The sequence below is a fragment of the Hyaena hyaena genome, unplaced genomic scaffold, assembly GCF_003009895.1.
Source record: "Hyaena hyaena isolate Hyena2069 unplaced genomic scaffold, ASM300989v1 scaffold_177, whole genome shotgun sequence".
NCBI classification, from domain to species: Eukaryota; Metazoa; Chordata; class Mammalia; order Carnivora; family Hyaenidae; genus Hyaena; species Hyaena hyaena.
Genome location: NW_024080810.1, coordinates 685,657 through 711,742, shown reverse-complemented (window position 1 = coordinate 711,742; position 26,086 = coordinate 685,657). Strand labels below are relative to the sequence as shown.

The 26,086-nt window shown below is 37.3% G+C and overlaps 1 protein-coding gene across 1 annotated transcript in view; it reads left to right on the top strand.

Moving 5' to 3' along the window:
• SLC26A7 (solute carrier family 26 member 7) overlaps positions 1-26,086 on the top strand; it is a 121,080-nt gene that overhangs the window by 41,900 nt on the left and 53,094 nt on the right. The window contains exons 4-6 of the mRNA XM_039240584.1: positions 8,238-8,402; positions 21,863-22,015; positions 25,421-25,503. Of these exons, the coding sequence (XP_039096515.1) occupies positions 8,238-8,402; positions 21,863-22,015; positions 25,421-25,503 (401 nt within the window). The remainder of the gene's footprint in view (positions 1-8,237; positions 8,403-21,862; positions 22,016-25,420; positions 25,504-26,086) is intronic.

The window sequence follows — 26,086 nt, the reverse complement described above, 5'->3', positions numbered from 1 at the left end:
ACCATAGAATTCCAAATAAAGATAATTCTTGCACGCCGTGAATTTCTACATTTGACAATAAAAAAAAATCAAATGGACAATAAACTCTGTTTCCTGGGCATATGATCAATAGTTCAGCACATGGCTCATTTCTGTTCTCCATTCCTGCTGAATCCAATTGAGGTGTTTTCTGTCTTTTTTCCTTTGGTTGCTCCTCTGATACTAACATTTTAAATGGTCAGTTGTTCCACATTTTATCATCATATTAATTCTACCAAAGCCCGGCTCTGATTTTTGAGCCAGTGTGCAACACACTTCTTGGCAAAATTAGGTGTTTAATAAATGTATGAGAGAGTGATGTCACTCGCTCCTTGAAAACTCCCTTTTCACTACTTTTAAGGTGCTCCATACACTGACTTCAAAATGTATTGCTTTATTTTCTATTACTCCCTTTTGGATAGTTGTGCTCCTTCGAAACTAGCAGCTCCGCATCCTCTGAACATGTCCCATACTGTCCTGCTTTATATTCATATTCTTCCCTTTTCCTGGAAGTCTTTCTAATAACTTCTCTCATTTGGATTCTCCCTCATGTGTCAAGGCACAAGTTTACACCTATCCAGAATAATTTCCTTCTCTCTCTGAAATCTGTGGCACATTTTCTCTCTCTCATTCTTTCTTTCTCTTTTTGAGAGTGAGAGAGAGGGTGCTTCCACCTGTAAGCAATTGGGGGAGTGAGGAGGGGAGGGGAAGAGAAAGAGAGAGAGAGAGAGAGAGGAAGAATTTCAAGCAGGCTCCACACTCAGTGAGGAACCCTGATGCGGGGCTCGATTGCACAACCCTGGAATTAGGACATGAATGGAAATCCAGAGTCCTACACGGAACTGACTGAGCCACCCAGGTGCTGCTGTGGCACATTTTCTATTCCTCTTTTATGTAAGTGCACTCTTGTCTTGGTGTGGTTATTTATGCACATGTCATACCCCCGAAGCCCAGCTGTCTGAAGCTCCTCTGAGGGTCCCTCTTTTCTCTTGTGCCCAGTGTGCAGAACTCAGGAACCCGTCATGCATTGCACACACTTTGGGGAGAAATGTCATCTTACCTGAAGATTCTGTGGAAGAGGTAGAGGGGATTTCTTTTCTTTCCCTTTTTAAAAAACTTTTTTGTTTTACAATATTTTTAGATTTCAGTAAAGTTACACAGAGGGCATACAGAGTTGTCAGCCCATCCACCCAAATCTCCCTTATTAATGTAATGTCTCACATTAATATGCCATATTAGCCACAATTAACGAACCAGATTGATACGTTGCTATCAACTGAAGTCCATATGCTGTATTCAGCTTTCCTTAATTTTTACTAACGTTAATTTTCTATTCCAGGATCCTATCCAGTATACCATATCGTATTTAATTGTCCTGTCTCCCTTTTGGCCCCTCTTAACTGTGAAAATCTCTAAGACTTTTCTTGTTTTTGGTTATCTTCATAGTTTTGAGGCCTTCTGGTCAGCTTTCTATAAAATGTTCCCCAGTTGGGATTTGTCTGCTGTTTTTCTAATGATTATACTAGGGTTATGGATTTTTAGGAGGAAGACCAGGGAGATACAGTGACATTTTCATTACATCATAGCAAGAGTATAGACTATTAATATAACTTGTAACTCCTGATGTTAACCTTCATCACCTGCCTGAACTAGTGTTTGTCAAGTTCTTCCAATGTAAAGTTTCTCTATTCCCCCCCTTTCCCCACTGTATTCTTTGGAAAGACGTCTATGGGCAGAGCCCACTTAAGAGGTGGGAGTTACCTTACGTGAGGAGTTTAGATAATGAGTGAGGAGTGTCTAGGTAAAGTTTTGGAATAATAACTTACACATGAGATTTCCCAGCTCTCTCATTTTTAAGATATAATCAAGTATTTATATCAATACGGGCTCAAGGATATTTATTTTATCCTTTGGGTTATAATTCAGTGCTACTTTACCTATGTTGTTCCTCATATTGTTCTAGCTTTAGACTTTGGGAGATATTTCACTAGGCTCCTGTGTCCCTCCTTGACATGCCCCCATGTATCTGGTTCTTTGTATTTGGAGCATTTTCTTTCTGGCACTACAAGGGGATTCAGGTTCATAATGTATATTTCCTAGAATCACCCATTTCTCCAGGGAACCCTGGTTCCTTTTACTGGAGAATAAAGGTCAAGATCTGGGTGCTGCATGTGTTCATTGTGAACAGGGTGTTATTGGGTCTAACCCTCTTGGATGACTGACTAAGGACATGTATGTGTGTATATTAACCCATGGTTGTGGACATAACTATCTATCTATCTATCTATCTATCTATCTATCATCTATCTATCTATAGGTATCTATCTGTATCTTTTTAAAAATTTTCCCCCAAGATACTTTCCCTATTGTAAATTACGGCCATAACCTTAATGACATTTGCAAAGTCCCTTCATAAATTAGTGTTTTGTTGAATAACGGGTGTGTGTGTGTGTGTGTGTGTGTGAGAATTTGGGAAAGCATTTTGCCTACCAGGTTGAGTTTATATTTCAGAACTAGAGTGTGCATTTTTCAGGTTTGTTGCTTTTAAAAGTAATACAATGAGAAAATGTTTTGCATTGTCTGCTAAATTTAAAAAATCAAAAGCTGATTATCTATATCTGTCCTTAAACACAAGTTTCTGGATGTCCTCAATTCTAGTCTCTTACCATATTGATCATCCTAGCCTTCTCCCCTTGCTGGTCTTCTCTAACAGTGGGAAGCTTGGCTCCCACCATTCACCATCCATCTACTTAGTTTTTAAAATTTCAGTATATATGGATACTGGTTTCAGGATTGTTAACTCCTATCCCCATGGAAAATAACCTTATCACCTGGAGTACAGTGTTTCTTTTTTATCGTTGGTTTTACAGACTTTACTCATTTCCGGAGTTCTTCACACAAGCAATTTTTTAAAAATTTTTTTAAATTTATTTATTTGTTTTGAGAGAGAGAGTACAGGAGGGGAAGGGGCAGAGAGAGGGAAAGACAGGATCCTAAGCAGGCTTCTCACTGTCAATGCAGAGCCCAACACGGGCTTGAACTAAAGAACCATGAGATCATGACCTGAGCTGAGGTCAAGAGTCAGACACTTAACCGACTGAGCCACCCAGTTGCCCCTTTTGTTTGAGAACTTAAAAGAAATGCTAGCTAACTTAAATGGATTGGCAATTCTCAATTTTCATAATTAATTGATTCTGGAAGTGAAGCTCATCAAGGAAATACACACTAATAGAACACATATGAAAAACTGTTATTAATTACTAAGAAATGTGTTGCATTAATATAGAGTGAACATACTTTTTTAAACATTTTTTAAAGTTTATTTATTTATTTTGAGAGCAAGGCAGAGAGACGAAGCAGGGGAGGGGCAGAGAGAGGGAGAAAGAGAATCCCAAACAGGCTCTGGGCTATCAGAGTAGAGCCTGATGTGGGGATTGAACTCATGAACCATGAGATCATGGCCTAAGCTGAAACCAAGAGTCAACGTTCAACAAACTGAGCCATCCAGGCACCCCACACAGGAGCAATTTTTTTTTGCCATCCCTTTTCGTGAGGTTATATCATCTACTTAGTCTGAAAAGTCTATATATTATATAAGGTCATTTAAATGACACTCTGGAAAAGAAAGAATTTATAGAGATAGTAAACACATCAGTGGTTTTCAGATTTTTTGTCATATTTTAGTCCAGGATCTCCTGAGCAAATGATTTTTTTTAAATTTTCATACATTAAGGGTCACTCTTAGGCTGTAAAGATCTATGGGTTTTGACATCTGCTTATGTTATATATCCACCATTACAGTATCATACAGAATAGTTTCACCAAACTGGCAAATTCCCTGTGTTTGACTTAATATACATTCTCCCACTCCCAAGCCCTTGGTGACTACTGATCTGCTTACTGTCTCTATAGTCTTGCCTTTTCCAGAATATCACATAAATTGAATCATGCAGCATATAACTTGTTCATACTGTCTTCATTCACTTAACAATAATCACTGAAGGTTCACCAATGTCATTGCATGGCTTAATAGCTCATTCCCTTTTAGCACCATAAGGTATGGAGGAGGGTTTTATGTTTTCAGTTCTGCAGCATACATATTCATAGGTATCCATTTGACAGTTTTTGCTCTGGGTTTTCTGGCCACACAGACTTTTTTTTTTTTTTTCCCCCATACCTCCATGCAGCACTCAATTGTTTTCCTATTGTCATGACCACTTTAGCTCTCTTCCCCAAAGCAACATACTCTGTGAAGAATACAGCTCTTAGCATTTTAGCTCCACCCAAAGAGCTTCTCAGACTTTACCTTCCTAGTAACACCTACACTACAGTTCTCTGTGCTTCTGGTTAAAAGGGCCCCCTCCCAACATATTCATTTCACCTCTCTTGTTTTTTTTTTAAATATGAACTATACCTTTATGTCTGTATTCTGCAACCATGCTGTGCCTAGCCCCTCACAGGTATTCAGGAAATATTTATTGAACAGACAGAGAAATAATTTGGTATAATGTAAAAAACAGGTTGCAGACAAGCTGAAAAAAAAAAAACAACAACCCTGAAATACATGCTGTATTCCATCCACTTGGGTAGCGTATTTGTTTACTATATCTTTCTTTTCCTTTTTCACTATTTGAAGGCCACTTGCAAGAAAATGGCCTGAAATCTGATATACATTCAATTTATATAGAACACATGGTGTTTATAGAAATGTTACCCAATAGTATCATGCTAGTGAACCTTGATAATGTGTGTCAGAGGTTTTCAGCATTAGCCCAGATCATCAGGATTACTACAAACAGCTGAAATATATTGATTGTATAAAATTTATTTTCTCATAAAACATTACATGGCCAAAGTTAGGGAGTTGGCTCACCAGATTAGAGTTATTGTCATCTATATTATTGTAAAAGCAGCTGAGGTGATTATTTATTAAGTCATTAGCTTTAAAAAAAAAAAGTCCTTAACATTAATGTAGAATTTAAATACTGGGCCTACACGCAAAATAGACTAAAAGGATCCTCATTTTGAATACTTAAGTTGTAAGATAACCTTGGAAGCCACATCCATCTGTGGGTGCTTCTAACAAAACCCATGTTTCATGGGTACTTGCTGCATTCAAGCTGTGTAAATCAGCCTCTATATCCTAGAGCCCTAATTTTTATGTGGATAAATTATTAAAATGTGAGCAGTGGAAAAGAGAAGTTCTAAAATTTCTCATTCTTCTCTTTCTTATCCTTCTCTTTCCTGTCTTCCTCTTCCTCTTTATCCTTAAAATAGCCACCATTGTCTTGGGTTCTGGAGAATATTGTCATCCAGGAGAGAGTAATTTCTCTTCAGTTAAATCTCACATGTTTGTGATCATCCTTTACATACCTAATGGTTTGTATCAGAAATAAGCTCTTAAGGGGCTTGTTGACCTTTCAGAGTTGAGAACTCTCCATTTTAGGGATTTATCCTTTGCTGGGAAGATTTTTTTAAAACATAAAATTGTGTACAAGTAGAAAAACACTTTGAGTCTTTCGCTAAATTTTAAAGGAGGGTACTCCATTTTTTCTGCTGTCAGTTGCAAGGTATGTATATGTATTTTCAATATGTGAAATGGCTGAGCTCTTCATGTCTTGTACTTTCCTGGACCCTTCCATTTGTAACATTCAGGTTGTGGAAATAAATAAGAAGCTGTTACTAGTAGACAGTAGTGAGCTGGAAGTGGTTGGTGAATGACTTTGGGTTAAGTGACCTTTGTTTCTTGGGCACGAAAAATCATTAACTCCTCTAAAAAGATGTTAGAATTTAGGAAACAAATATTAAACAGAAAGAAAAATAATGATGGTTTGTACAAGGCTTCCCAAAAGATTTTGCTTCTCAAAATAAATGAAGGTAAGATTTCCTGGCATACAGATAAGAACTTTCCAACATTCCATGTATGCATAAAATTCCACATATGCAAACAGGTTTCACAATTTCAAAGATTTGGATTGCTTGTCTGCTGCATTTAGCTGAATTGAAAATTCAACTCTCTGGTGTTCATCTTACCCCAATAATATGCTAATTTTATCCTTAGGGCCTGTAAGAGTTAATGCCATAAGTTGGAATTTACTTACTAGTAGATAGATGCTTGGGGAAAATTGGTTCAATGTTTTTCTTAACTGATTGTGTTTTCAGGATGAAAATCAACAGACTATGAATCAAGAGTTGCCAAGAAGATCAGTGTGTTCCATTTGTACCTATACCATTGATTGCATATTTCCCTCAGGACATTTCTCCTTTGACAAACACACACACAGTTTCTGAAAAAAAAAAAAAAAAATGTTAGTAGTGGAGGCTGCTGCTCAGGCTTCCTCTGGGCAAAAACAGAATGCCTGATTTCTATGTTGGCAATCCAGATTGCTTTTATTCAATATTGAATAAACGAGGGGTGCTAAACTTCAAACAATTCAAATACCTTTCTTTCTGCACCTATAAAATCTTTCAAGTTTTCCTGAGTTGTGGTGTGGGGTGGCCCCTTCTACATTTTCAAAACTGTGGCTGGTTTTTCATACTGAGTAAATATCCACAACACCTCATGATATTCCTGGCTCATCACATATTTTGCACAGTTTACAAGTTTTGAAGCTTTTATATTATTTCACATTCATTTTATAATAATTCTACAAGATGGATAGCATAGACTTCACTCTAATGATTTATAGATGACGATGAGGCTCAGAACATTTCTGCAAGTTTTCTATAGTCACAGCGCTAGGATGTAGTGGAACCAGGATTACAACTTCGGTTTTCAGATTTGAGCCCAGAAAACTCCACTCTGATGCAAGTTCAGAGCATCATCGCTTTTGGTTAAAAGACATTGCAATACGATAGAAATTATACATTTTGCAATTTATGCTCTAGTGTTACCAGATAGCACTTTATACTTCTCTTTTTCATCATTGTCACCCCTTCATAGAGGCAGGTCTCATTGCTGTTCTTTCCTCTGATTTCTTTAATAATCTTATTTTCCAACAAGGATTTTAGGACCTGGCCTACATATAACAATTAACACATTGAGAGGATATATCAACATGACCAACTTTGTGTCCCTTTTCTAGTGTGGATACTCATGGATACAATTTAATGTTACTTTCAAAACATGGAATTTTATGTTTTGTAGTTTTAAAAAAAATTTAATGTTTATTTCTTTTGAGAGAGGTAGGGGGAGACCAGAGAGAGAGAGAGAGGGAAACTCAGTATCTGAAGTAGGCTCAAGGCTCCAAGCTGTCATCACAAAGCCCGATGTAGGGCTTGAACTCACAAACTGCAAGATCATGACTGAACTGAAGTTGGATACTTAATTGACAGAGCCACCCAGACACCCCTGTTTTGTAGTTTCTGTGACTGAGTTTATACAGTAGTATTCAAAGGATGGGCCATCTTCTAAAAGCTCTATGTCCACCCAAGGATGAACACTAACCATTACTCTATGTTAATAGAGAGATGAATTTTGATTCTTCTGGTCATCTTTTGCCCAGCAAAGTTGAATGCACAACTTCTACACTCAATGTTGATAATTTTGTTTGGTCATGAAGTACAGGAATAGCAAGGAAATGTTTAAGGAAAATGACTTTTCTACTGATTCTAGGGTTTCTGAATTTATATCCCTTTATTTTAACTCTATCTTTTGCTTTTCTCCACATACAAATAAGTCCTGATATCTTCTTATTAATATTGGCTGTTTAGAGCTACTTGATAGAGTTTCTAGTCAAAAAAGTGTTTCTATTTCTCAGAACCTGGGAGAAATTCAAGAAATGTTTTTTTTTTTTTTTTCCTTCAGTGCTTTTGAGATTACTGGGTATGGAGTAGTGAATTGTGTCCGTCCGAATTTTTTTTTCATTAAAGTACGATAAGTGCAAATTTAATTTTTCTCCACAGAGCCCCATATGTGAACTGACTTGAGCATACTTCCCTTTATTGTGACTTACGTGATTAGGAAAAGAGAAAAAATGAAAAGCCAATATTCAGGGGGACAAAACGCATTCACTTTAACTGAAGCAATTACACTGTAACGTTTAGAAAGCCTTGCAACCTAGTTATGTTCTCAAGAAAACTCAAGATATTGAATATGTAAAATTTAAGAAATCCCTTCACATCAGTTCTTCATGTCAGTGTGAAATGAAAATGAAAATGTGTCAGATATCACTTCCTCTAGGAACCTTGGGAAATGTCCCTTTCCTTTGTCCTCTTAGGTGGCCATGTTTGTGCTACAGCTGGGCAGCGCCACATTCCTGCTTACAGAGCCTGTGATCAGCGCCATGACAACTGGAGCTGCCACCCACGTCGTGACTTCACAAGTCAAGTATCTCCTGGGAATGAAAATGCCATATATATCTGGACCACTTGGATTCTTTTACGTGAGTTTTTCATATGTGTTTGTTCGTGTATTTTGGGAGCGTGTTTCACTAAGTAGAATTTGGTTAATTCTAATACTGAGATTTTTCTATATTGAGGGAACTTTGGTTTATACAGTCTTTTAGTGGGGAGCTTGGGTGGCTCAGTCAGTTAAGTGTCTGACTTCGGCTCTGGTTATGATCTCATGGTTGGTGGGTTCGAGCCCCGTGTCAGGCTCTGTGCTGAACGCTTGCTCGGAGTCTGGAGCCTGTTTCAGATTCTGTGTCTCCTTCTCTCTCTGTCTCTCCCTCACTCATGCTTTGTTTTATTCTGTCTCTCAAAACTAAAAAAATGAAAAAAAAATGTAATATTTTAGTATACTTAAAATGTGATTTAGGATACAAAATCGGTTTAACACGTTCTACTAATTTTGAAAGCACTTCTTTATAAGAATTGAGTATGGTATCATTTGGGGTCATGATTAGAAAAAAATAATGAATTTTTTTGAGAGCGAGTTATGTTGCCAACTTCTAGTGGAAGCCATCTACTGGGATCATGGCCCATTTTAACTACAGTATGCTCTACCACATTCATTCAGTGTTGTGAACTCTGGTTTGGCTCAAACCACAGGCCTGGTCAAAAATTGGTGGCTAGAGTGCCTGGGTGGCTCAGTCAGTTAAGCGGCTGACTTTGGCTCACGTCATGATCTCGCGGTCGGTAAGTTTAAGCCCCACTTCGGGCTCTGTACTGACAGCTCAGAGGCTGGAGCCTGCTTCAGATTCTGTGTCTCCCTCTTTCTCTGCCCCTCCCCCACTCAAGTTCTGTCTCTCTCTGTCTCAAAAATAAATAAATGTTAAAAATTTTTTTTAAAAAAATTGGTTGCTGAAGCCCCAATCACAGTCAATCAGTTATTAAAAGTCACTTGAACCTGAGAAAGGAACCTTTGGCCAGTTTCAAGATATTATCCTAATAATACTCTATTGTTTTTGTCTCTTTCTGAGGCTGACCTAAAATCTATGACTGCCCAGGAAGTCACATCCTATGGGAGCTTTATAAGAAAATGAATATCTTGTTAATCAACTTTAGGGCAACCAAACTTCCTTTTACTTAATTTTATGTCATAGAGGAGGAAAAAAAACATTTTCCTTCTACTCTTCTAGGTCCTGAGTTGTGGACCCTCTAGCAAAAAATAGATTAATAAGAGAAAACCAACCAGTTTGTTAACCTGTATGTCTCATATATACATGGGAGAAACTCCGAGATGAGTAACTCAAAAGAGGTGACTAGAACTTGGGCATAAATACCATGTTCACCTAAAACCCAGAAAGAAAGAGTGTGGGGAGGCAAGTTATGGGAAGGTGACAAGGAAAAGTACTATAAACAAGGATGAGGTTTGCTATGCGGATGTAAATTGCTCCTTCTCTATTGCTAAGAGTCTCTTGTGATTTAGTGTCATTTTTTTCTTCTTGGTACCCAGAAAGAGACACCTTACAAATGGAGATTTCCTTTATAAAAGTAAATTTCTCTTACAAACGGGTAATTTGTACTCTTCAGAGCTTCCTTGTGTCTGCTGTTTCTCCAGATAATAAGTTGAAAATAATCCTTATGTCAAAGAGGCATATTTTGGGGTGGCGTATTTGGAGCTTCCATGGTGTAATGCTATATACTAAATAACAGTAATGTTTTATAATGAGAGTGTTCCTACCCTCAATTTTCTTGATCTTAAAGGCTAAATATTAGCTTAACATATGGAAGTACAGTAATTTCTTTATCTAACCCCTGATGTTGAAGTGGTTTGTAGTGTTTCCCTATTATACATAGTATTATACACAGCCTTATGAGGATCTTCATTATTTGTATCTTATTATCTGCATCACCAATTATTTCATTATGATAAGTTCCTAATCATGGAATTACTGGATCAAAAGGTGTGTGTGTGTGTGTGTGTGTGTGTGTGTGTGTAGCCAAGTTTCAGTCTAAAAAGTTCTGCTCATTAATATTGCACTCATTCTGTCATTGTCAACTCTGATTATTACTGTTTTTAAAATTTGCCATTTTGGTCTGTGAAAAGTAGGAGTATTGATCTGCTTAAATGTGTGTTTCTCTGATTAACTGGTAACATAGTCAATAAACAATAATAATTGTCAACAGGGAGCTGGAAGCCAGTCCTGAATTTTTGTTATGTAGGTAATATCCTGCTCAGTGATTCATTCATTATAAGAAAGCTTAAAACTAAACTAAAACAAGAACACTGGAATGGAGCCTGGAGGCAACATAATTCCATGCTCCAGTACAAACACGAGCAGCCCAAAGTAGCTATAAGCTGTCAGGTGACTACTGGAGTTAAGACTTTTGGTGACGCCAGGTCTACACAACAGGCCACATCAGCACTAGATTCTGTCGTGACCTCCTTGAATGGTGTTCTCATCTCTGCATGTGAAGTGCAAGGAAATGTGAGAAAGTTACATATTCACCTACACAAATAATCATGCTTCCTTTTCCTAGTTCTGTTAAAAGAAGCAAGGTAGCTGGATATGGAAATGACACCTAGTCTTTCAGCTTGCTTCTCTCACGGCAGTGTGCATAAAATGCTACATTAAAATGTTTTGTATATGATTTTATTTTCCATCTTGTTTTCTTGTGAGGAAAACTGCAAGCTACTTAGTCTTTACTTTGTTGGTCAAATACTAGGTGGCTTTTTAGGGCGGGGTTAAAAGTTCTCACAATGAAATAGAATCAGATTTAAAAATTTTTCTAGATGTCAGACTTAAAATTCACATTATTCCATTCGGTGGAAGTTGCTATGCTTTGTGTTGAGGGAAAATGAAGAAAGTTGCTCTTGCTTTTCAATGTCACAGAGTCCTGCACTGTACTATAAGCAAGGGTAAGGTTTGCTATGCAGATATAAATTGCATCATGTGTAGATTATACTGGGATATTTGCAAAGTGAGCTTTGGTGTAGTTAGGCTGAAAAATCTGAATATGATAATGTGTCTTCTGAACTTGCCCCTGCATCATTTGGATGGATGTGAAGGAGCAGAGCTGAGGTCAGCACAGAACTATAGAACAGAGAAGAAAATGGAGGCGTTGGTCATTAGGTCAGAGAAGCCAGGGGAGAGTGAATTAACACATTTTGGGGATTATTCACCATTTGACTGTGCTTCCCACCCCTGAGCTTTTGCAACTGTTATATCCTTTTTGAAAGCCTCAGGCTGATGGGAGATAAAGGTATTATTTGGGACACAAATTAATATCTAGACTATTTGAGATTCTTGCACAATGAGCCAGTTATCACTCCTAATTTTCCCAGCTAGAGCCCTCATTTTTTTCAATAGAACACAAGTTTGGCCAATCAAAGTGTCTATTGATTAATTCTGATTAATTCTGATAGTAGATAATCCTTACTATCAGCTTTGAGAGAAAACACAGCTTTCTGGCTTTATCCTGTTCTGAGGATTGGCTTCGTAGTGTCTTTTGTCTGGGGGATGCTTGATTCTGTGTAAAATCTCCATCCCTTGGGTTGCTCCGGGCTGGTTGATGTTCTTGGCTCATCAGGACATTTTTCTTTATATTTTTTAAAGTTTATTTAATTTGAGAAGGAGAGAAAGCATCAGTGGAGGAAGGGTAGAGAGAGAGGGAGACAGAGAATCCCAAGCAGGCTCTGCACTGTCAGTCCAGAGCCCTATGTGGGGCTAGAACTTAACAACCCTGAGATCATGACCTGAGCCAAAGTCAGATGCTTAACCAACTGAACCACCCAAGTGCCCCATGCATAACATTTTTAGAGAACAATTTGAATCAGATACAGGTGGTGGTACCATGCTCGTTTCTGCCCTATCAGATTATAGGAAAGGTCTCTGGCAGATCTTAAGGAGAGATGTCCTAATGCATTTCTGTTTTCCGTATCTGTAGAAGATCTCATGCCACCAATGCCAGCTAAGCTCAGATAGTTAGGCTACTTCTCTTCTAGCTGAAAACTGTTAGCCAGCTTCACCTGAGGGGCTCTCCCAGAAGTATTAAACGCCACAAACGCTTTCTGCTGCTTTGACCTAATGACCAAGTATCTTTGGCTCCTGGTTGCCTGCTCTATAAGTTGGTGATAATTATACCTATGGAGATTCATCCCCTAAATGAAATTCCTGGAATATAAAAAGTATTAATTAAATAGAAGCCATTATCTTTATACTAGTAATGCATATTGGATATAACAAATTTATGATTTTTTTAAAGTGCTACATATGCAATAGATACTGTTACCTATTATAATAATGGAATAGTAATAGATGCTTTTCCTGTAATCTATGGAGGACTTGATCAGATAACCAAAGGTAAACAGTAAAACAAAGTTACTTCTCTTTTTGCAACTTAGCTATATGATTTCAAAACTTACAAAACATTAAAAAAATAACCATATCTGCTCTTAATAAGGATTAGTCATCAGAATTGAAGAAATGCTGTTTTTTGTTTATTTTCATTTAAAAATATTTCCATCTATTCAGCTCACCCCCCCAATTAGTTATAAACTCATTTAATAAATTATAAACACTGCTGGAATATATTTAAAGCTAAGCAGAAGCAATAAAATTACAAAGGTCACTTCTATCTTGAGACCCTGGCTCACCAGTTACGTTGTTTTATTCCTGTTGTTCTTAAGATTCAAATATTTGCCTGATTGTTGGTTCCCCAAACAGATAAGAGCGAAAAGTTTAAATCTTCTCTAGAATAATTTTTTTAACTCAGAAATGATAATGTATCTTTTTATTAGAAAGGATGTTTCCCCAAAAGGCACAATAAAAATTACACAAATTCCTCGTTCATATTAGCACATGTGGATTTCTTTGAGATGGCGCCAGTGTCTCAGCCTGTAGCAACATAGGATACATTTGGCAAAGTTAGTTTCACTGGCATGGCTTTATATGAGTACTGTTCTAAATAATTATGTACAGTTCTGTATGTTAAGCCCAAGAGCACGAGGCAAGCTTGGCAATGTATTCAGCTACCCTCCTTGGAAGTTTTTCTTTCCATCTTTAAATATGGGGAGTTTCAAAACTGAAAAACAGTTTCATTCCTGCCCCCATCCCTGAAGTACAAGTGAAGCACTTTTCTAGTTTGGACATCCCTAACAGCTGCAAAGTAGGAACCAAGAATGTTAATGAAATGGGATAGAAACGTCAGAAGGAAATCGGAGCCAATGAAACATTTTTTTAAAAATAGAGAATGAGATCACAATTAAGTACGTACAAATGAGGTTTATATGTGGAGAATAAATCTACTTTGAAGACCTAAGCCCTCTGGGAATTCTGAATCAAGAAGAACACACTTTGGTGGTTTATGAAAGCCTATGTTTTCTCTGCACTTACTGTGACATGTCTATTGTGAATTGCAAGATGTTCAATATACCCTGAAAAATGGACAGAATAAATTGAAGGGGAAAAAAAGGAATGTTCATCTGCAGCTTGATTCAATCAGTGATGCAGGGGATAGAAAATGTGGCAGGTTTAATTTGGATGCGGAACAATTACATGGGAATTCGCAACAAAGGTTACTTTAAGATTCTAAATCAGAGGGCAAGTATTTTTGTGACCTGACCATCTTGGGTTAAGCTCTCTCTATCACCCACAATTCACTGAAAAATGCAGCACTTCAAAATCCATGCTTGAGTAATTCAAACTAAACTTAGTGTTGTAAACAAGGGATGGCCGGATGCCACCTGGGCCGTGGTGAGCTTGGTTGTAGACATTGCGAGTTTCGTGTACCCAATGTTGTCTCTAGTGTTTAACACACCATACTTCCCCTAGTTCACATTTTGGTTGCAGATTTAATTTATCCCATAAAGCAATACTGAATGGGTTTATGCCCAGTGTGAGCAGCACTTATTGGTCAGAAGTTTGCATGTAATTATGTAAAAAATAATAGAATGTTGTTTTCTTTATTCCTTTTAAGGTCTTGTTTTGTACTCATGAAAATACAGCCTAGGGTTAAGGTTTCAGCTTAATATTTCTCTTGTTGTGCTGTTTGTGCTACTTTAGGATGTAGAGAGATTTGAGGCATTTGATTCAACAATACTGGTCCTAAAATGTTTAATGATTTGTAGGCAAAGTGTATATAGGAGACATCAAATTCTTAAGAACAGGGAGAACTAGTACCACCATTGATTTGGGAAGGATTGGAGGTGGCTTTAGGGATCCCTAAGTAAAATCTGTATCTGCTTAGAGGTGGGATTCAAATATAATAAAGTTGAAAGTAAGTTGGAGCAGGGAGAGGGCATGTCTGGGCAATTATAGGTCATGTTTAAAGGTCCCAAGGACGTGAAAGCTCACTTTAAGAACAGAAGCCAGAAAAAAAAAAAAAAAAAAAAAAAAAGCCAGGGCTGATAACAGACTTCAGTCTCCTCACCTGCCAGATGGGAACGTTGGTCTAGGTATGAGGCTCCAAAATCAGAAATGTTCAACAGACTAATCTGGGGAGATTTTCCAAACTATACATGGATGGGAAGAGATTAGTATGCATCCTTTTTTTAAAAGTGTTTTTTTTTTAACATTTTATTTATTTCTGAGAGAGAGACAGCATGAGCAGGGGAGGGTCAGAGAGGGAGAGAGACACAGAATCTGAAGCAGGCTCCAGGCTCTGAGCTGGCTGTCAGCACAGAGCCCAACACAGGGCTCGAACCCATGAACCGTGAGATCATGACCTGAGCTGAAGTTGGACGCCTAACCAACTGAGCCACCCAGGTGCCCCTAGTATGCATCCTTGATTCAAGAACCATAGGAATCGATTCCCTCAGAAAATATTAACTGATTGCCTCATAATCATTGGGGATGCCTTTGAAAAATAATATTCCTGTTCACATGGAGTTTTATTGAAATACTGAAAAGGCATGAGGTAGGGCAGGAAGAGGCAGATTGGTGAAAAAGATAATCTCAGATAGTGTTAAAGAAGGAAACCAGGTCAGGTAATTGAAGGTGGGTAAAGTGACAGAGCGAAGGAGAAATGATAATACTCACCTTATATTAATTGGGAAATTAGGTGAGTCATTGTACATAAGACGGCTAGCCTAGTGTCTAGAAATGCTAATCCTCCCATTCTTCTAGAAAGTGATGATATTGAAGCAGTCTCTCCATTCTTTCTATCACAAGTTGCCCTCCCCACATCTGCTTGTGATAGCAAAAATGTGAAAATTCCTGTCCATTTAGGATGGAGAGAAGGAGTTAAGGTGAATGCACTGTATGGGTGCAAGGAGACTGTCACTAAATATGAATATGTTAAGAAAAAACAGTCATGGTTCCTGTACTCACAGCTTTCAGAATCAAATTGGAAGGTTTTATCACTTGCCTGGCATGACTCTGCTACTGATGTCACAGATTTAAAGCCAGGAGTGAGAAGGGTTGGTTTGCCTGAGATGCAGACAGGTACCACCAAATCCCACCACTAACAACCAAAATCAAAGACCTCATGCACCATGGTGGTCTCCCCTTCAAAGGGGTGGTGTTTTCATTCCAAGGAAAACAGGAAGCACCAGGGAAGTTTGGAACAATTGTATGCTGGACGGAAAGAAGGGAATGGTGAGTGAGGCATTGGTAAAATGGTAAATGTGTTGGTCTAGGGTTCAGGGAACCTGCATCATAGTCCTGAGTCTGTCACTTGCAAGCCAAGTCACCTGCTAAGTCATTAATCTTTACAGCCTAGATTTCCACATCTACAAAATGAGTGTGTTCAACTGCTTGATTTCTGGGGCCTCTGGGCTCTGACGAGTGTCTTCTAAATATTGCCTTTGTTAGGCACTTTTGTTGAGATCCTTACCACAGCTATCCACCATGCCTTTTTGTCTGGGAGAGATGCTTACCCCATCAGCTGGCTATCTCTCTTAATGGTATTAATCATTTAGCAATTGTTACTAAAAGCTTTCTGTTTAGTTTCCTTTCTGTCTTAAAAATACTTCTATCTTAGTTAACTTGAAGAGGGAATTTACTAGGGTATATATGAAATTCCAAAGGGAAAAGATCTGAGTCGCCCATACCTCTGTGGTAGTTTGCCAGAGCCGCTGTAACAAACTGCCATGGTTAGATGGATTGAACAACAAACAGGCATTTTCTCACAGTTCTGGAGGCTAGACATCAACCATCAAGGTGCCAGCAGAGGTGGTTTCATCTGGTATCTCTCTCCTTGGCTTGCAGATGGCTGTCCCCTTGCTTCTTCACATGGTCTTCCCACTGTGCATGTATATCACTGGTGTCAACATATGCCTCAGAATATGAACTTTAGGGGAGTCCATAACCCCCTCTTTGAGTTATCTCAGCAATGAGAAGCATTTGACTTGGTAACTACGTTAGTGTCCTGTGAAAGCTATTGCGGATTCCCAGAAAGCTGGTGGCTTAACCACAGAAGTTTATTCTCACATTTTGGAGTCCAGAAGCCCCAAATCAAGACATTAGCCCAGCCATGCTCTCTCTGGAGGTTTTAGGGGGAAGCCCTGCTGGTCTTCCAGCTTTTGGTGGCTCTGCACATTCTTTGGCTTGTGGCTCCATCACACCAGACTGTGTGCCTCTGTTACCACAAAGTCTTCCACTCTATGTTCATGTCTTCTCTTCTGTCCCTTATAAGTGCACTTGATGGATTTTAAAGATATGTCTGTGCACAGATGGTGCCACATGCCACATGTGTTTTCAAACCACAGTCTAAACACATGGTAGCAAACATTTATGAATGTTACTATTTTTTTCTACAGAAATTCTTGGTTTCATGCTTGATGATAGACTCAAAGTTATATATTGGGAATCAAGATTAGTACTTTATACCTATTATACAGTAGCATGCTAACAGATTTATTAAAGTTTGCTGGTTGTACTATCACTCTGTTGTTTCTGTAGCAAAACCTAAAGTGATTTATGACAGATTCCTAATACAAAAACAGCACAGGAATAATAAATAATAATACTAAAGGGTTTATATATTCATTTTGGCATAGAAATATATATTAGCATATTCCATGTGATCCCTTTATAGACAGTTCAGAAACATACTCATTGCTGCTTGCTATTGAAGAATTGTCAATGATAGTATTATATACTTAAAATATTAAGATCATTTTTTTTTTGTCATGGAGATTTCATTAGAGCAAAACCTAAAGCAACCAGAATACTGGTGAAAAGTATATTTTGGTTGACAGAATTTTCTGATTACTTGGTTGATAGAATTTTATGGTTAATTGAGTATTGGACAGGAAGTCTATTTAGATATTTTTAATTTAAAAAAATGTTTATTTATTTAGAGGGAGAGAGTGTGAGTGCAAGCTAGAGAGAGGCAGAGAGAGGTGGAACTGGTGAATCCTAACTAGACTCCATTCTGTCAGCATGTACCCCAACACAGAGCTCAAACTCACAAATCGTGAGAATGTGACCTGAGCCAAAATCAAGAGTCAGATGCTTAATCAACTGAGCCACCCAGGAATCCCAAAAGTCCATTTTAGTTTTTAATACTATTAATATTTCTAAAAATTTAAGGTCTTTCTCTTTGCCTTATTAAGTTTAACAAAATTGATGTAATTTAGATTTTTCTTCATGTACAGGTATTTCTAGACATGCCTTATTCAGAACCTCAGTAACAGTTGTATAATGAGAAACTATTGAAAGAGTATGACCTCCTTTGTTTGGTTTTCCTTAACCAAATCCCAAATATAAATTTTTGAGCTTTAGATTTGGCTTATTCTTATAAGTTACTAAAAATCTGATTATTTGGATCATATAAAAGATATAAAAAATAATTACTTGACATTTACTGCAATGGTAGCTTTAACATTTAGATCAAGGCTTTGCACATAAACATGTTGAGAGAATGAATAAATGATAACTACAAATATGATGTAGCTCAGGTATTGATAGTGAAGACAGAATAGTCTGGGTCCTGTCTCTCTTCTTCATTCTGTTTATTCAGGGTACAATCTCCTATTTACAGATTTATTATTATTTTTACTACATTAGGTCAAAGTATTTATTCACTCAACAATATTTGTTTAGTGTATATCTGCCACACATTATTCTAGAAGTTGAAAATTCATCAGTAAAACCTTAAGAATGGTCAAATCAGATTTAAAAAACACATTATATAAATAAACTTATGTGTCTGCAAATGTTTATTGAGTACTTCAGTAAAGTCTCGTCCCTAAAGAACATAATAAGAAACAGTAGATGTATTATCAATAGGCTATTTTTATTCTTTGAAAAACCTCAAAATTGATTTGTTTATACATATTTATATTTTTCATTTTATGTCAAGTTATAGTCAATGGTTCCTTTAAAGAACTAGTATTATAGTCTCAAAATGAATTAACCTATTTTTATTAAACAGTTTGGTCAGTTGTGATGATATAGCTTATTTATTTATCTGTACACATATAAACTGTCTTTGCCCTTCTGAGGTCTGAGAAGTGAAAGATGATCTTCAATAGGAATTTTTATCTACTGAAGCTTGTGATAGTATTCTAAGATGACTGGATTTATATGAGAAATGAGAAATTTTAATGTATACTTAGGATGCCTAGACTTGAGTTAAATGAATATGCATAACTATGTGTAAGTATGTGTGTGTATATGTGTTTGTATCCCTATCCTTATTCCAGTCACTGTCTCCATCTGCCACTCATTGCTTACAAACTGACTTTAGCTCTGACTTCTCTGTGTGGGTCCACATGACAGTCACTGATGACACTCCTCATCAGCCTGCTGTCTATTGTGTTCTTCATGCTAGTCCTAACAAAACTTTGCTTGCCCCCATGTTCTTCTGGAGCATCTTGTGAGATGTGCTTTGCTCTACAAGTTATAGTTTAACTCATACAGACAATAAAAACCCTGGTTTTTGTTTTGTTTTGTTTTGTTTTGTCATTCCTTTCATTCTGGGGTGGTCATTTTTATTACTGCAAACACATGTTCTCAAAATGCACATTACAGCAAATTTGGTATGGCTTGGGAGTTTAGCATATTTCTTCTCTTTCTTATACAGGCACTTTCATAGCACACTTTTATTTTTTTATTATTGTTTTTTTAATATGACTTTTTGTCAAATTGGCTAACACACAGTGTAAAGTGTCTTCTTGGATTTTGGGGTAGATTCCCATGGTTCATTGCTTACATACAACACTCATTGCTCATCACAGCAAGTGCCCTCCTCAATGCCCGTCAGCCATTTTTCCCACTCCCCTACCCCACCATCCATCCTCAGTTTGTTTTCTGTATTTAAGAGTATCTCATGATTTGCCTCCCTCCTTCTCTGTTTGTAACTTTTTTCTCCCTTTCCTTACTCCATGGTCTTCTGTTAGGTTTCTCAAGATCCACATATGAGTGGAAACATATGGTATCTGTCTTTCTCTGACTGACTTCTCTCTCATAGCATAATACCCTCCAGTTCCATGCATGTTGCTGCAAATGGCAAGATTTCATTCTTTCTCATTGCCAAGTAGTATTCCATTGTATAGATAAACCATATTTTCTTAATCCATTCATCAGTGGTTGGACATTTAGGCTCTTCCCATACTTAGGCTATTGTTGAAAGTGCTGCTATGTACATTGGTGTAAATGTGCCCCTATGCATCAGCACTCCTGTATCCCTTGAGTAAATTCCTAGCAGTGCTATTGCTGGGTCATAGGATAGTTCTATTTTTAATTTTTTTGAGGAACCTCCACACTGTTTTCTGAAGCAGCTGCACCAGTTTGCATTCCCACCAACAGTGCAAGAGCGTTCCCATTTCTCTGCATCCTTACCAGCATCTGTAATTTCCCGAAGAGTTGTTCATGTTAGCCACTCTGACCAGTGTGAGGTGGTATCTCAGTATGGTTCTGATTTGTATTTCCCTGATGCTGAGTGATGTTGAGCATCTTTTCAATGTGTCTGTTGGCCTTCTGGATGTCTTCTTCGGAAAAGGGCATACTTTTAATACCATGGATGAAATGGAAGGAATAATCCTCTAACTACTTAAAACATTTGGATGCTTGTGTTTTTTCTTAACAAATCATCTGAATGATATTCTCAATATTATCCTTAAATCATCAGAAAGCTATGTATTTGGACAAAAAGTTCTTGACATTCCTCTAACCCCATCTCCTATAGAAAATTTTTCACTGAGTAGCATTTTGGATTTTAGTCCTTGCCGTTGGGTAGGGAGTGACTATGAGAAACGGAACCTGCTCCTTCACTTGCTGTAGGGATTTTGTGAACAATTATCATCCACAGAGACAGAGAAAAATACTGTCTGCACCGCAGGTAACTATGATATTATAGTACCCTCATAGTGTGGGATAAAATAGAATACTGTGAAAAAGGTAACAGGTAAAGCTAATGTATCTGTTTACACACATAGTGTTTGGGTTTTTGCTGTTGTTATTGTTGTTTTGTTTTTAAACTGTGTAGACACAGGGGATTCTGGATTACCTACATTATACCCTGATCCCTTTCAGTCAGTGAGGCTCCATTTTAACTGAGTTTATTTTATTTGTGTGTTTGAAAGTGTTACGGTGTTAATGGTAACATTTAACGTATAGAATTTAGGTTCAAATAGCCTGATGCATCTCCTTTACAACATACCTCATGGATGTTCCTGATCTCTGGACCCGAGGGTCTGAGTCCTTTGATTAGGAAACCTGCTGAACAGAATTTTAGGAGATGCTAAGGAACAGAGTTTATGTAAGCTCTTTTGATCCATCATATATATAATATTTTGATCCAGTTTTATTAGTTGTGATCAAATTATATTTGAGATACTAAGAAGAGAGGTCAAAGAACCAACCAGTAAGTTGGGCTGCTGTGAGAATAGCCTGTGAGCTACAGTGAAAGCTAGGTTTTAATCACCTGAAATGACTTGAAGAATTTGTTGTGGACAAACAGGAACGAGGGTATAAAAATCATAGTCAGCTTGATCCAACAGAAGGAAGAGTTAAGGGACATGTTGAAGATAAGCATTTAAGGCCTATTTAAAACCTTTAAAATTATACAAGTGCTATATCTTTGCAAGAGAGAATTTGGAAGACACATAAATGCAAATATCTCCTTATGTAGAGCTATTAATTCTCTAGATGTATCCATAGATATTTAAAGTACATGTGCATATTTGATCCTGGAGTTTGAGGAAGAGCTTATGTCCCCTTACTGCTCTTACTGATGAATCTGCATGTAGGTAATGAGTTATAGCATCTCCGCCCATTGAGGTGTCCTGGGAAAGACCCAAAAGAGTCATTGTCTCTAGCATTGTCCTTATGTAGGCAGGAGTAAACACTGAGTTCAGTGGGAGAATCAAGGGCAAAGCAATTTTGTACATGCGAATGAATGATAACTTGCTCTGAATCAGCACTAGCCACCTTTTACTCCCCACGTTTCCACTCCTCACCCCTAAACATATTTTTGTGAAATATCACTGAGTTCATTTGGAGCCAGATTTCGATTTTGGCATATTGTGGATGACCCTGGATTTTGTTTGTATTTTTCCTTAACACTGTAGATCTATGCGTATGTCTTTGAAAACATCAAGTCCGTCCGACTGGAGGCCCTGCTATTATCCTTGCTGAGCATCGTGGTGCTTGTTCTCGTTAAAGAGCTGAATGAACAGTTTAAAAGGAAAATTAAAGTTGTCCTTCCTGTCGATTTAGTTTTGGTAAGTATGAAATCAACACTTCGCATTCTGCCTTCCAGGGTTTGCCAGTTGTTGGGGTAACCTGCAGAGGTTCACTATATTGTCTACAGAACCCACAACTATTCCTGTCTCTCATTAAAGGCAGGCTAATTTTGCAGGGCTATACATTAATGTAAGAACAGGAAACATTTTGAGTCAATAATTTTTAAAAAAGGAGGCACACATGCTTTCAATTTACACGGCATTTCTCATATGCTTGTAATTTTTTTACATAAATAATAGAACCTATAGCTTCAGATTTTAAATAAGGAGACATTTCTAAGGGTGAGACTCAGAAGATCTCTGGAATGATTCTCCTAAAAGCTATAAAAAGTGATACCCCATCCTACTGATGTGGCATCTGTATGATATGCATAGAAGTATTATCAGTTAACAAATGTCCATTAGTGATTGATAGAGTTATTAACACCTTTTTTACTGACCTAATTTTGTTTTTTTGAAAGGATACCCATGACTTTCACGGGCCAGGGCTGGTTCTCTAAGATATTGTTTTGTTGTTGTACCTGGCAAAGCAATGAATTATACTTTGCATTAAAGTTTAGTGCATTAGAATGCATTTTGAAATTTTAAGAGGCTCTAATGAGGACTCTTAATTAGACAAAGCATACGCTGAAAATAAAATATTAACACAATCACAGCCTACTAATTTATCATTAATTGACTTTAGTTTTTTAATGGTCTTTGGGTTACACATGTACAGGACAAGAGGTATCTAAATAGTTTCACCTCTTGAAATATTCAGTTATATTGCTGAACGGTATAGGTTTACATAAATGTGTAAGCCTAGCACATTGGAAACTCTCTGAGGACTGTGACATATTTCTGTAGAACTGAGATGGATGGCCTCTCTCCAGAGCTAGACCTTGGATGATTCTCTGCTCCTGATAATTTATGGAGATCCGTGTAACATATGTGATCAATATAATGTGTGTGTGTTTGTGTGTATTTCAAATAAGCCATAAAAGTGGAGGGGACTATAATTATTAACTTTCTCAGCGAAAACTGTGAAACATTCCATTTTATTCCAAAGTTCTAAAGGTCTAAAGAAATCTTATTATATCTTGGGAGGCTTTACGTAAGTTGCCTGAAACCAAGAATTGAAAATAACGTTAGGTAACAAGGCCCTTGAGCTGGTAATAAAAAAATTACTTATTCAATGCAAAACTAGTAAGAATTATCTTTTATCCTTATATTTAAAAAAGAGGTAATTCTTACACAAGGTTGCCCTGATATTTGCAAGAGCCAAGGCAAAAGTACTAATTTGGGCCCCAATACTTAAACTGTATAGATCAAAGTGTTAAAGAAAACAGGTTTTGTTTTCCTAGTTTGACTAAAACATCTTAGTGATTACCTTGAAAGGTCAGAAGAGAGAATTCTCCCATTCTTTCAAGTTCTGCCAGACAAAGGCAGCCTGGGGAGAGGCAGTTCACTGGGCTGCCCTTCTCTTCTTACTCCCACTCTGTCTCACCTGAAGGGAGACTCATAGGTATATGTGTGGCCATTCGTGTCCCAGTATCCAAACTCCAAACACATCCTCACTCTTCTACCACCAAAACTGTCCTTTGGCCTATTTACAAGCCACATTGGGAGGATGAATCTAGGGGAAAGACTCTGTGGGCCATTTGGGGTTGAAACCATAGATTCTTGAGTATCCAAAGTATAGTCCAGAAAGACGGTACAGGCGAGCTGGGCACATCCCTTCATCCCTACAAAGCTCTCATTGTATGGGAAGGACAGCAGGTTGAGGAGGGCTGGATTAGAACCCTCTAAAACACCGGACCTGCCTGGACATGTATCCCATGTTGCACAAGTCTAAGGGCAGTGCTGGTCTTATACACACATATAATATTAAAATACTATTAAAGACAGACCAATGACTTGGCTGATAAAGGAAGTTTAATCACGTGAAAGAAATACAGCGAGGAAATAAGATGTCTGGAAGCCAACTCAGTGGCTTAGATTACTTGACTGTAATATTGGCTACAAGTACTGAACCTTGTGTGTTCTTCCATTTTCAATAAGGAACCAATATTCTGTGCCTAATGGTGTATTTTCTTTTATATATCACAGTATTTTCTGACCTGATATAAATATTTCTTGGAAATTATTAGCAATTAAATTTATTAATTGTCTTAGGGATTTTTGAATATGTGAATACTTCTGATTCTAACCTAATAGCCTGAATTTTTAACTACTGCTATCTTCACCAGAAAACACTGTTATATCACAATACTTATTAGGTTTAACAGTATCATCTGTATAGTTTTGTTGCCTTAAAAAAAAATTCTCAAGGGTGTTTTGCTTTTTGAATCTATTTGTTGTTTTAAAACCCTCTGTAAATTTGGTTAAATATCATCACAGAGAACAGAAATATACAGATGGAGAAAATCCCTACAAAATAATGTTATTGGGCATTAATTCTCAAATATGCCTTAATTTGCTAGTGTGATTTTGTTAAACCTTTTTTTCTGGCCATGTATATGCTAAATTGGTATTTTAAACAGATAATTGGTGTGCCTCTTTTTGATTAAAACAAAAGCAACCACAGTATAGTGTATAAGTAGATCTAAACTGATACCATAATCATGTGAGATTTCCAGTACCTATTAAAACTATCAGAAGAATAAAAAGAGAATGTGAAAATGGATGGAAAATATGAGGGTGGCATGGTAGGAAAAACAAAGGCTGAACTGCGTTCTGAACATGAATTTTTCAGGTGATTCTGCATACAGGCAGAGGATACTTGACCTTGCTTATCATAGCAGAGTGTAGGGCACCTTAGACTCCACCGGAGGTAACTTTAAAAACAGTAGGTCCAGCATGTTATTAACTCGTATATTTTGCTTCAAGAAATAGTAAAAGTTCAAAATTCAAAAATTTCCAAGGGAGACTGTCAATCATCACTGACTACTGACCTATATAGGAAAATTAATGCAATTCCTCAAACTCCTTAGAGGTTGGTGTCATGGAGGGGAATCGTGCTGTGTTATGAGGCACTCCCTCACACCCTGAGACACAAGTATTTAAGCTGGTTATGGTAACTATACACACACATACGCACCTATATTCTGTTCTGTGCCCCTTCAAAGTCAGACATAATTGGATCGGCACATTGGGAAGGATATTAGAAAGGCCATATTGTTGGATACCATTTAATTTTTTGAGGCTGCAAATCAAGTGCTCTCAAATTTTAGAGGGATTTTTGGATTTTTAACATTTTCTTAATTTTTAAAAGTCTGTGCAACTGTGACATGACTCTTGACAATCATTGGGCACATGAACAATGTTTACTTTTAAAAATAGTTTCAAGGTGTTTGAAAGGCCAGTAATAATTTTCTTTTTCTTTTTTCAAATGGAACCACACAGATTATTGCTGCATCATTTGCTTGTTATTGTACCAATATGGAAATCACATATGGATTAGAAGTAGTTGGTCATATTCCAAAAGGGTAATGTAGTCTTTTTCTTTCTTTATTTATTTTTTGTTGGTTTGTTTTTGATGAAGGAAAGGACTTGGATTAGGTGACTATGTATTTCATTTCTTTCAAAGGGCCTGGATAGGACAAAATTCTAATTAATTTCTATTTGAAAATAATAGGAAGGAACAATACACATACGGAGAAAGAGTAACTTCTTAAACTGTTTGCCTATTACTAGGGAAGTTGACAACTATTTTATACAGCCTTGCTTCAGGTAAAAGATTTCGAAATATTTACAAAGATATTATTTGGAGAAAAAAAGGGGGGCATTGAATTTCCAAATTATAGTCATGCCTCTGGGATTTATTGTTCCCTATTCCACTCACATGTTCTTATGACTATTTTTATTTCACCTTATACATAGTAAAAGCACACAAGTATCATCTGAAATAGCAAGCCCACACATAGGCCTGGATGATGTATAATGGTGAGGGAGGGTGGAAGTAAAGAAGAGGGTATGGTTTCTTAAAGCCTTCCTGTGGACACTAAGAGGAAGGTTAACATGAAATGTTGACCCTAAAGGGCAAAAAAAGATCCAAATATAGCCTGAAGG